The sequence below is a fragment of the Callionymus lyra genome, chromosome 16, assembly GCF_982586985.1.
Source record: "Callionymus lyra chromosome 16, fCalLyr1.hap1.1, whole genome shotgun sequence".
In the NCBI taxonomy this organism is placed as follows: Eukaryota; Metazoa; Chordata; class Actinopteri; order Syngnathiformes; family Callionymidae; genus Callionymus; species Callionymus lyra.
In genome coordinates, this window is record NC_141833.1 from 9,847,100 (window position 1) to 9,859,743 (window position 12,644).

General features: G+C 40.1%; 1 protein-coding gene and 1 long non-coding RNA gene across 2 annotated transcripts; one reads left to right on the forward strand and one right to left on the reverse strand.

The window, feature by feature from the left end:
* Window positions 1-2,386: 2,386 nt before the first annotated feature.
* On the reverse strand, window positions 2,387-6,065 carry LOC148063593 (uncharacterized). The gene is made up of 3 exons (XR_015713528.1): window positions 5,752-6,065; window positions 4,278-4,369; window positions 2,387-4,116 (listed from the first exon to the last, which is right to left on the reverse strand). It is a non-coding gene; the product is annotated as an uncharacterized LOC148063593 (long non-coding RNA).
* A 191-nt stretch (window positions 6,066-6,256) lies between these two features.
* Window positions 6,257-12,509, forward strand: LOC148063594 (B-cell lymphoma 6 protein homolog). Its single transcript, XM_087811469.1, has 9 exons — window positions 6,257-6,374; window positions 8,104-8,275; window positions 8,337-8,558; window positions 9,870-10,589; window positions 10,655-10,776; window positions 10,855-11,019; window positions 11,104-11,234; window positions 11,308-11,445; window positions 11,585-12,509. Exons 1-9 carry the CDS (start codon window positions 6,344-6,346, stop codon window positions 11,720-11,722), a joined length of 1,839 nt encoding a protein of 612 aa, XP_087667595.1. The 5' UTR covers window positions 6,257-6,343; the 3' UTR covers window positions 11,723-12,509.
* The last annotated feature ends 135 nt before the right edge of the window (window positions 12,510-12,644 follow it).

The window sequence follows — 12,644 nt, forward strand, 5'->3', positions numbered from 1 at the left end:
ACGTTATGCTTTTGTTTGCGTAATGACAAGGTCATTTGAGGAGTGGGCTAACTTTTGAAAAATTGCTACATTCATTATTTTTATTATTTTTTTTAGGCTTTTTTTCTTATTCTTACATAACTGACAGACGAGAGGTTATTCTGAAGAATGCACTACTTTTTTTTTACAAAAAAGTGAAATGACATAGGATATTTTTTAATCTGTATACTTTAATCTGAACTATTTCAAACCATCATTTTGCTTGTTGATAATTTGGTTGTGGAAAGCTTTAGATAAATTAATATATTGTTTATAAACTCAACTTTGTTCTCTAAGAAGTCTGGTTAAGTCTGGTTAATATGCATTTAACTGAGTTAGAAAAAAAAAGCACTTGAGCCAACCTCCAAACTTGATTGACAACTCCACTTTGAGTCAAAGTGTAATGTTTTGAGAGATTCCGAATATCTTCACCCTAATATTTTCTCCACTTCTATCTTCAAACTTGTGAATCTGACATTAATATACTGTTTTTCTTTAAGCCAGTTGAATCACCTGAACTTAATATGGAGTAGATGTTTGCCATCTGTCTTGTGCTGCTACAGGTCCCTTCAGGTTAAATTCCACACAACCTTGACGCACACATTCACACATATTCCTGCTCTCTGAGCAGAACAACATGCCGCCAGCGCACTGAAGCCGCGGCGTGTACTTGAGTCATCGGGGTCATGTGCAGTTCAGCTACTATCAGAACCCCCCCACCCCCCATCCTAAATCTATAGTCTCTGAGACGTTCAAAGTTTAGTAGTTTGAACATGTGAGAGCACAACAGCTGCTGCACTTTATTAATGGAGGACTCCAGGAATGCTTGTTTTAAGATGTAAAGAGCTCGTAGAATTCAAGTGCAAGTGCCACGTGAGTCCAGAACCAGTACGACCCCCCTGCCCTCCACCCCCTCACACACAGACTGAGCTAGTTTCAGAGTCATATTTAACTGACGCGACCTCCGACCTCTGTCAGGCAACCATGCCTGGGTCATGTTTTGGGACAGGCACGCTGATATGCGTCTGTGTCTCAGGCTGAGGTCAGCTGAGTTCACTGGGGAGGAGGGGGGGGCGGGGGGGGGGCTTATTAACGCGGAGACGCTCAGGAGAACAAATTTGTTCCAGCGCTGGCTGTTGAACTCTGAGGATACATTCTTGAGAGAGAATCTGCGTTCGCATTAAAGAGGAAACAAACTACGTGCTCGCTCGTGCATCAGGCGCCTCAGCTGGAAACAGTGTGACTTGAAGTGAGCAGGATTAAGAAGCGTTGGATCAGTGATGTTCCATCGACGCGTTTTACCAAACATGACCGAATCACATGTTTTACATTTGTTTTGGTCGCTAGCGGGACAGAAGAGAGCTTTGTCTGGAATGAATGTCAGAAGAAAATGATATCAACGGCGTTATATAAGACCAACGTCTTCATTTTCACATGATAAAACTAATTTGAAAGATCACCGTGGTAACGCATACCTTCACCAAGTAGCTCGTTTCCCGATAAAATCTGTGATCGCTTCAAGGTGAAAATGAATCAGCTACTCTTGGGAATTAAACCATTTTGACCATTTCTGTCTCCCAAAATGTCAAACAAATGCTAATAATATTCACGACACATTTGTATTAGATCAGTAGCATAACGGTTGAATTATTTTTCTGATTTCATGCTGTGTTTTTTCTTCTGTTTTTGCGGCTACGTCTGAAATGAAGCTATTAAGAGAAGCAATACAAATGAACATTGATTCCTTCACAATCGTTCTTAATTCAGACGGAACACCACAAGAGTTCAATCATTTTAATTCATGTTATTATCATTTCCTGGAAAATGCTCTGAACTTTCCAACTTATTTGGCTAAACACAGAAAAACAACACAGAAAAAAAAATGAACTCTGCGGGAGGTAAATGTTGATGGAAATAAAACGAAAGAACATTTAAAAAGAACAAAAGCTTCTTTATATTGAGACCTATGTTTAGCTCTGGTTGTGACGTCAATTGTTAGTCAAGCGCCTTGTCTTTCGATTAGCAAAACATGCTAAAATACTACGCTAGCTGCGTATGCTAGCTTTTAAATAGTCACGTACCAAATATATGATAAAAACTAATATATCATTTTGGCCTTTCTGTATAGAGTATGTATGTTCTCCACGTGTTGGTTTACTCCGGGCACTCCGGTTTCCTCCCACCGTCCAAAAACATCCAGGGGTGATTGGGAACTTGGGGAAAATGTCCGTATGTATGAGTATGTGAATGGTTGTATGTCTTTGTGTGCCCTGCGACAGACTGGCGTCCTCTCCAGGGTGTCCCCTGTCTCTCGCCTGAAGAGGCTTGGATAGGCTCCAGCCTATTGAATTAGATGCTGTAACGCAAAAATAATTGAGTATTAAATATATGTTTCTATAGAATTCTATCAAAAATCTCACATTAAATTATACCACATTTGAGATCATTGTGAGTATAATTTTGTAAATTGATGGAGAAAATGTGCATCAAAAAGTATTTTAAATGGCACTTTAATGTTTCATTATCATTTGAAAAGAAGTCCTCCGCCAAGCAGCTCATTTGCAATATCTCCTACATCCATTTTAATCAATGATCCATCTTAAATATCTTTTAAAGTGTTTAAAATATAATTGGTGATTATTAGTAAAATTCAAATCTGATCAAAGCAGGTGGAATTTGCACACACAACCCAGTAGAAAGCATGTGTGTGTCTCTTCAACTAGATCCAGATAATAAAATGAAACTCCTGTAAATATTAATGAGCTTGTTCCTTTTGTCAACACTTCCTGGATTTTCATTTCCCAGTAATTTTACTAATATAAGATGGAAAACACAAACCCTCATTGGCAGAGGTTAGATTAGGTTAGATTAGGTTAGGTTAGGTAGAACTTTATTGATCCCTCAGGAGGTCTTGAGTTGAAATTGTTTTTTTTATTAGACACAGCAAATACAGCAATTTTTCATAGAAAATAATCAAAATAAAATAAGAACAAGAACAAAGAGAAATAAAGAGAAAGAACAAGATGATACAATCTGAGTCTAAATATAAAAATAAAGAACATACAGTAGATCAAAGAAAAATAACAAAGACAAAGGATACAAAGACTAAAATAGAACAGAACATCATGATTCTTTTACTCACTCCTGCCCCCGAGCTCAGAATTCTTAAATAATAGCTCAAGGAATGAATGAGTCCTTGAGTCTATTTGTTTTGCACCTTGGAAGTAGCATTCTTGCACTCATTCTGCAATTAATAGTTATCAACATTTATTTTTTTTTGTTATACCATTTAATATTAAAAATAATAATAAAGATCAGTGAATACCCGTATAATAACAATGTTATTATGATCTTGTGATATTAAATGTGCTCACAAAACATAGAAGGGTTGGATTAAATTAAACATTTACTTATAAGTAGAATGAAAAAAAATCTTAAATAGCAATCATTACTTACCTACTTTTAACTTTTACCCCTCAGGCGAAAGGGCCTTATAAGGTTCCCTAACCACACTTTTGGTATTTTGTTTTTCCACGTTTCAATTCAATTCAAACAAAGTCAAGAAAACAAGTGAGGATTAGCACAAAGTTATTTTCATAAGCGATAAGATAAGACTTCTTAAACCTCTTGCTTGGAAATTTCCATTTTCAACAGAACAACTGCTTGTGATTTTCCAAAAACGCGGGTCTAGCAGTGAGAATGTTTTTTGTTTTTTTCTAGCGACGGAGGTGTGGCCAATCTGCAAATGAAACGTGTCCAAGAGGGCTCCGGGTGTCCAACTCAGATTTTGTTGTCCCCCGGTTGAGTTTCAGTCCGGGCAAGACCCCTCCACCCTCCCACCTGACAGGACTGACACACATTTCCAATATTAGTGTCCGGCATGCCTTGGGTTCCAATCCCTCTGAGATATTTCAATCATAGAATGTTTTTAGTTTTTTTTAAAGAGACCCATCCAGAGGAACTATGTTCAGGTTATCAACTGTCTGGGCCCCTCAGATCCAAAACAAACAAAGGTGTTTTCCGAAATCCTGTGTCATCTGCATGTGAAGGAACAAGTCGAAACCATCGAACGCTCGACGCTTAGAAGATTCACACGATCTGTGGAAAAAAAAAAGTTTTTTTTTTGTTTTTTTTTTGTTTGAAGCGGATGTCGAGATGAGACGAGCCACCGAAAGTTTCGCCACCAGACATAACCACAGGGGGGGAAAAACATCAAGAAAAACACTAACTGGAAATAGAATCTTTGTTGCCATAGTCACCTGTGCAGCCGTCATTTTCGACCTGCTGAGCGTCTCTCTGCACATGTCGTTTTGGGAGACGAGATTCATTCATTAACGTGCTCACGTCTTGTCTGTTTAAAAAAAGAATACATGAATGACAAAAATAAATAAATAAAATTAAATATATGATTGTCTGTGAGTGTGTCTGTGTTGACGTGTCTTGTTTTGAACGAGAGTCTGAAGAAAGTCTCTGAGTCATTCGAGGCTAATTTTAGCATTTAGCATCTCTGTGGTTTGTTTCAGATTACATGGATTATTTTTGTTTGTTAATGATTAATTATCAAAAGACTTTTTTTTTTCGCTTTTTTTATTTGAAAGTTAGATCAATATTCATCATCTATAAACACAGTTTGTGGGATTATTTAAAAAAGCTTGGACTTTGATTTCTTCTTGAGTCATTAGCTATTTATTAACTTAATTTCACTCTTTCTGGCCACATATGTCACACTGACTTTGAAATAAGTGACGTATCATGAATACTCAACAGAAAAATCGAATCAATTTTTCTTTAGCTTTTTATTTTCTTAAATCCTTTCTAATCAAACTTTTTTTCTTTTAAAATGTCTTAAAATATAATAAATAAACGAATTATTAACCTGTTTTTTTTGCATCTATGCATTTCTAACAAAAATACCATGACTATAGTAATAATCATCATAATAATAATACATTTTCTGTTAATATCAGTGTGAATTCTTATTCATTTTATAAGTTCATATATTTATCTATCATCAACAGGATGTCATCACAGATATATCTATATTTTGTGTTTCGCTTCAGTCAGCACTTGAGTTTTGACTCATCACAGCAGGATGTGGTCACATTATAAAGCGACCAGAGGCGAACGGAACATTTTCCTATCGATATTTTCTCTCGTAAAGTCTTTAGCGGAACCATCGTGTTTAAGAGATGTTGAGTAATTATCACACCTTCACCCGTGCAGTCCTGTGCACATTTTGGATAAATGATAGCTGATCATATACAGTAACTTTATAAAATATAATATGATATGAAGATATAACGTTTTAATAAGTGTTTTTAATTGCCTTCCCTCATTTTTTTGCTTGCTTGTATTACTATTTATTGTTGTTATTATTATTTTAATCATTACAATCTGTATTTGATTATTATCATATTGTAATTATTATTATTATTATTTTAAGCATTTTATTTATTATTAAAAATGCTGATTTCGTTATCATTCCTAACATGTATAATGTATGTTGTAATATGATGTCATTTTGATTTTTTAAATCATCCTTTACAGAATAAAATCTTCTAAATATGTCAAAGAATATATCAGTAGGTCAAACAAAGCAGGTATTAAAGTGGTTCAGCTCGTCGATGAATAAAATCAAAAATAAAATTTGACACGCATGACAAGTGTGTGTATGAAGTGTTTTGACATGATTGTGAAATACTATTACTGTGACGACAGACACTTGGAACTCACCTGCTCCTCTCATCCACACTCTCGTGCACTTTGAACCACGAAACTCATCCAGAAATAATAATCCACGTCTATTATCCATCCTAACAAACAACTTTGCATTTTAAATTAAAAAAATAAAATAAAAACAAAGATCGCGTCTAGTGGATTCCAAACAGGAGTCACTCTGTTGTTGTGGAGTGAAATAAAAGTTGTTGTTTTTTTTTGTCAGTGGATGGAACTATTTTAATAAACAGCGGGTGAGTTTTTCTCTTGGGCTGGTTTACAGGGACAACAAGTTCTCATATTCCACACAGTAAGTCGGTCAGCTGACCGTGCACTTGGACGGTACCATGTCATGGTGGGGTCGCGTTCTAATATCGAGTCGTCGCGCCATGATTTAACATAAATTTATATTTTTAATAAATACATATATTAAAGTTGGATTGTAAGTATACATGTAAGTGTTTATTTCAACCGCGTTTGGATTTCCACGTGAAATAAATCGCCCCGAGACGAGCGTCCACCCCGCCGCCGCAAATATGGTACGGCCCTCTGTTGAAATTCCGAGAATTGAGCTGCTGTGTTTCTTAGAACTGGATTCACAGAACTGGAGATGCTCAGAGTTTCGAGGAAACTTTCACAAGGTGACTTTTTTTCTTTTTTTTTTTCTTTCTGCCTTTCTCTTTTTTTTTCTTTACTCCAAACCGGGTCAGACGCGCGCGAGCGGGGAGGAGAGCTGGCGCTCACGTGGCAGCTCGTGGGAATTGATCGCAAAAACAAAAATAATATGTTAACTTTAAAAACATGGAAATCTAAAAGTTTTAAGTTGGGATGTGACCCGGAGGTGTTTATAGGGTGATGTTGTTGGGGGGTGTGTTTGACGCTCATGTGGGGCTTCGAGGTGGACGTTTTTTGAAACTTGTTTGACTTTGTTATGTTGGGGCCTCTGGCTGGAGCGACGCTCGGCGGCGGATCTGGCGCAACAGGACCGGTCCGCCTGGTTGTGGTGCAATCATTTAACAAATAAATAATAATAATAATCAATCACAACAACAACAAAAAACACCACGTGATAATAACTTTTATTGATCGTCTTAAATCGCTCACGTTTGAATCGGGATTAATGATAATAAATAAAAAAAAGCAGTTAAATGGCTGATATAATGGATTATTAAATGGTGTAATCCTGGCGAGATTAAGAAAAGGGGTTTAATGTTAAGTGGGTCACAGGAGGTGAAGGTGTTTATATCGGGGGGGAAACCTCTGTGTGCTGCTGGCAGAACCTAATCTGAGCGGCGAGGACGGAATGTGCTCAACGTCAAACACGTTTAGAAGCGACAGCCTGTTGCTGCTGCCAGCGCGCCTCACCCGCCTCACCCGCCTCCACGAGGTCATGTTCAGCCCAGGGATCTCTCCTCTTATGTTCTTTTAAATGTAAAATTCTATTGTGTTTTTTTCATCCATTTGCAAAAACGACGCATCAGTCCAAACGGTTGGATTGTAAACCCTTTTTTTTAATTAAGTATGATTGCGAAATAATCATGGAGTATTAATGTACAACAATATTTATCTGTGAAGTTATTTGAAAAATATAGTTTTAGTATCTCAAGTTTTTTAACTTTTGCTATGGCGCCCTCTTTCGATTAAAACTTGTTGTTAGTTTGACAGGTGTTTCTTTTTAAAGTCCAGAGATGTTTTAATATTAAAAAAAAACGTGCTTAAGACTTGTTTTGGTTCCGGCATAACTGGGTTTACAATCATAATTTTTATTTGACCTCATATCTTGTCTTTTAACCATTGAATTTTGAATTCTGTATCTTTTTTTACAATTATCCACAGCAAATACTGCAATTTTTCATTAGAAATAATCAAGAAATAAAGAGAAAGAACGAAATGATGCAAGTCTAAAGATAAAGATAAAGAACATAGATCAAAGAAAAATAACAAAGACAAAGAATACAAAGATTATGTTAAAAGATGTTTTCTAATCATATACTGTTTTCTAATCCTAATTATTTTATGGTTTATATTTCAATAAAGCATGACTAAATTATAATTATTGTTTTGTAAAAGACATTTATTTACAATTAACATGCAAATATTCCCCGCATTTGTAAATTTTTTTTGTTGCAATTAAACTACCCAGCGCGAGGGAGTACTACGACTTTATCATGTACTCATGCAAATACTACAAGTATATTCTTGTTCATTTAGGATCCCAAATCGATTGCAATATATCGTATCGTTGACCCTGTATCATGATGCGTATCATATTCTTGCCAGTTACTCTGACTCGTCTTGTAGCTCTACTCTGGCACAGGAAGATCTCATGACCCCCCAAAAAAAATCCTAACATGACCGTAATCTTCGCAGACATCGACATGATGGCCTCGACAGCGAACGGCTGCATTCAGTTCACGCGGCACGCCGGCGACGTCCTGCACAACTTCAACTGTCTCCGGAGCAGGAACATCCTCACGGACGTCACCATCCAGGTGGACCGACAACACTTCCACGCCCACAGAGCCGTCCTGGTGGCCTGCAGGTACCGACGCTCGTCGCTCTGTATCTCAGCTTCCTCTGACTCGTCCGTGTCCTCCTTCCAGCGGCTTCTTCTACTCCGTGTTCATGGACCCCAAGAACGCCAACCTTCACGCCATCAGCCTGGACCCCAAGCTCGACTCGAAGAGTTTCTCCATCCTGTTGGACTTCATGTACACGTCCTTCCTGACGCTGAAGGAGAGCCTGATCATCGGGGTCATGAAGGCGGCCATCTATCTCCAGATGGATCACGTCGTCGAAACCTGTCACAGATTCATCAAGTCCAGGTGAGAAACCATACAAAACACCTGGATTATTGCTGTGGTTACAATCGCATTAAAGCTCCCATAATACTTTGCCGCCCAGTCAGCCAATCATAGCCGTTGACTACTTTTGATGTAGTAATACAGACTCAGACTCTCTCTTTGCGCTTGATGGATCTACTGACTCCTTTAAGAAACATCTTAAGACGTTTTTATTTGTTCAGGCTTTCCCTTGATTTTCTGGAACTCCTGTTGTGTTATCAGTTTTATCTTGACCTTTAAAGTATATACTTTATTGAATATTGTTTTGATTGTTTAAGCGCTTTGTGACCCTGGTCTGGAAAAGCACTATACAAATAAAAATTACTTACTTACCTACTTATTGCGGTGATTAAATTAAAGAAAATTACTTAAGTAGTCATTTTTTACCTGTTAAAACATGTATTTGAACCTTCAAAGTCAACATTAAAAATGAGTAGCTCCCATAATACTTTGCCGCCCAGTCAGCCAATCATAGCCGTTGACTACTTTTGACATAGTAACACAGACTCGGACTCACTACTTTTGACATAGTAACACAGACTCGGACTCACTACTTTTGACATAGTAACACAGACTCGGACTCACTACTTTTGACATAGTAATACAGACTCACTACTTTTGACATAGTAATACAGACTCAGACTCACTACTTCTGACATAGTAACACAGACTCACTACTTTTGACATAGTAATACAGACTCACTACTTTTGACATAGTAATACAGACTCAGACTCACTACTTCTGACATAGTAATACAGACTCAGACTCACTACTTTTGACATAGTAACACAGACTCACTACTTTTGACGTAGTAATACAGACTCAGACTCACTACTTCTGACATAGTAATACAGACTCAGACTCACTACTTCTGACATAGTAATACAGACTCAGACTCACTACTTTTGACATAGTAATACAGACTCAGACTCACTACTTCTGACATAGTAATACAGACTCAGACTCACTACTTTTGACATAGTAATACAGACTCAGACTCACTACTTTTGACATAGTAATACAGACTCACTACTTTTGACATAGTAATACAGACTCACTACTTTTGACATAGTAACACAGACTCAGACTCTCAATACAGTATTGTAGCGACCAATTAGTCGTCACTAAATAGAGCGGCGTGTTAAAAAAGCAACATGGGAGTTCACCGTTTCGTGGGCACCATAACTAAGGAGGGTGTGGCAGTTGTACTTTTGCGGTTTTGTCGAACAAAGACGAGGAGATTGACTGTTCTCTCTCGTGAGAGTCTTAAACGTTTGTTTCTCTTTCTCCAGGGAGAACTCGGTGAACACGGAAGTGGAGCTGACGTCGTACGAGAAAATCCCAGAGTTAACCGTCGACGTGAAAGAAGCCGAGTTCGTCCAGAACGACACGCCGTCGTCTCGCCAGGAGAGTCGGACTGTTTTCCGAGGCATCAACACCACGGGCAACTGTTGCGTCTACAGTGACTTTGAGATCTCGCCCCCCAAGCTGGAGGAGAACGGGCGGAACCTGTTCTCGCCGGTACCCAACGGGCTCTACAACACGTCGGTGGACGCCCACCCCAGGCCCCTGCACGCCACTTTCCCCGTCAACGGGGGGCAGTCGGGGCCACACCAGGCCCTTCAGGTGGAGGAGGAGGAGGAAGCCAAGCACCCTCAGCCCGGCTGCCTCAGATACTCCCCGGGCTTCGGCAAGGGCGTGATCTGCAGCCCCCAGAGCCCCCTGCGGTCCGACTGCCAGCCCAACTCCCCGACGGAGTCCAGCAGCAGCAGGAACGCCTCCCTGGGCGTCAAGAGGTCGTCGGACTGCATGAAGGACAGCAAGTCCCGCAACTGGAAGAAGTACAAGTTCATCATCATGAACCAGAACCTCCACGAGGAGGAGGAGGAGAAGGAGGCGCACAGGGAGAGCGACGCGTCGCCCCGTTGCAGCGACGCCCAGGGGGAGGAGGCCAACGCCCACCAGCGCGAAGAATCCTGCATCTCCAGGACCAGCAACGGCAGCTGCATCAGGTGTGTTTCTGTTGAGTCAACATCCATTTGGACGATTTCGCTAATCTTGTCGATCCGACTCCCAGCCCCTGCCGGTGCTCCTCGTGCAGCTGCGACAGCCCTCTGGAGACCAGTGAGCTCTCGCCCGACGCCTACAGCAGAGACGGCGCCAGCAAGAGGCTCTCGGAATATTCCACGTCCAGCTGCGGTAGGTGCAACCGTCTACTACGGGCAGTCGTCTCCTTTAAGAAATGAACCCAACCGGTTGTATCTGTTACCGTTTTAGGAAACAACTTCTTCTGCAACAGCTGCGACTCCAAATTCACCGACGAGGACACCCTGAAGGAGCACATGGTCCACATCCACAGCGACAAGCCGTACAAGTGCGACTGCTGCCAAGCCGCTTTCCGCTACAAAGGAAACCTAGCGAGCCACAAGACGGTCCACACCGGTACGACTCTTTAGCACGTTAGCACGTTAGCATGTATGTTTTTTTTTGTTTTTTTTTAACGTGATTTTTTTTTTCCAATTGCAGGTGCGAAACCGTATCACTGCAACATCTGCGGGGCGCAGTTCAACCGCCCGGCCAACCTGAAGACCCACACCCGCATCCACTCGGGCGAGAAGCCTTACAAGTGCGAGACTTGTGGCTCGAGATTCGTCCAGGTGAGACCCCCTACAGACAAAAAGAGAGATTTTGAACCTTTAATCATGACCCCTCTCTCCTCTCTTGCGTCAGGTGGCTCACCTTCGCGCCCACGTCCTCATCCACACCGGGGAGAAGCCGTACCCGTGCGAGACGTGCGGGACCCACTTTCGCCATCTTCAGACCCTGAAGAGTCACATGCGCATTCACACCGGGGAGAAGCCTTATCATGTAAGATCCCTTCTTCCTCATCCACTTGCCTAACCCGCTAATCTCTCTCTTCCTGCCATAATCTATGAGCAGGTTCTTGTGTTGTAATCCAAAGTGCAGCGGGGGAAAAAAAATTGACTTTCTTCTCTTTAAATCACAGTGTGAAAAATGCGACCTTCACTTCCGGCACAAGAGTCAGCTCCGGCTTCACCTCCGGCAGAAGCACGGCGCCGTCACCAACACCAAGGCCCAGTACCACCGGGCCTCCAGCGAGATGGTCACAGCGCCGGTTTGCTGAGCCAGACAAGTTGTTACCACCTTTTTTTTTTTTTTTAAATAAATACATTTTATATTTTGCAAATATATTCTTGTTCTTAAGGAAAAGCTCATCTTATATATAAGGTCTTTGCTATTTCAAAGTTGTAGAGTTTATACTTTTTTTTTTTTTTTGTGAAAGTCTAACAACTGAATGTACGTTTTCATGTCGATGTAAGCTCTCGTCTGTGTCACACATCTGTACGACTTTATTTGTTGATAAAATAATATATTCTCAGAGCGCCATCTGCTGGCAGAGCATGGGACTCGTGGTCATGTATTAACTGCCAACGGTGAGCTTCACTGAATGTCTTTAAGGATTTATTAATGTACAGATCTTGTATATATTTTCTATATTTTAGAGGCTTTGGTTGGTCTTTTGCACATGAAGCTTATCACTTTAAAACTTTCAAATATTCCTGAAAGCATCGCAAATGTTATCCACAGAACTGACAGCTTTCGTGCTGTGAATGATGGTATTCACTTTTTCTTTTTTTTTACTTACAGTGCCTTATATTCACTCATCAGTCTGCACCTAGAACTAAAGAGTATTTTGCTATGATGCTGACAATGTGAAGCCACATTAGGATACTTTTTTTTTTTTTTTTTTGTGGATGCGTCTATCTTTTGTTACGCTTAAAAAAATGTGTCAAGGATTATGTAGATTGTAGAGCTTTTTGATCACCAGACCTCAAGATAAACGCTCAGGAACGAAATATTTAAGCGAATGTCTTTGTAAATGCGAGAATATATACACAAAAATAAATGTGCATCCCCAAAAAGTTTCAGCTTCCAAATCCTTGTACATGTTGTCATGTTATTGTCGTGTCAGGAGCAGAGGCCCTTTTGCACAAAAGTAGGATACAGGATTAAGTCGGGCTATCTTGGTTATCCTGGCTCAATTT

Coding starts and splice junctions, on each gene's coding strand:
- LOC148063594 (XM_087811469.1), top strand. CDS start 6,344: ATGCTCAGAGTTTCGAGGAAACTTTCACAAG. Junction 8,559..9,869: donor CACAGATTCATCAAGTCCAG/GTGAGAAACCAT, acceptor CTCTTTCTCCAG/GGAGAACTCGGTGAACACGG. Junction 11,235..11,307: donor GTGGCTCGAGATTCGTCCAG/GTGAGACCCCCT, acceptor CTCTTGCGTCAG/GTGGCTCACCTTCGCGCCCA.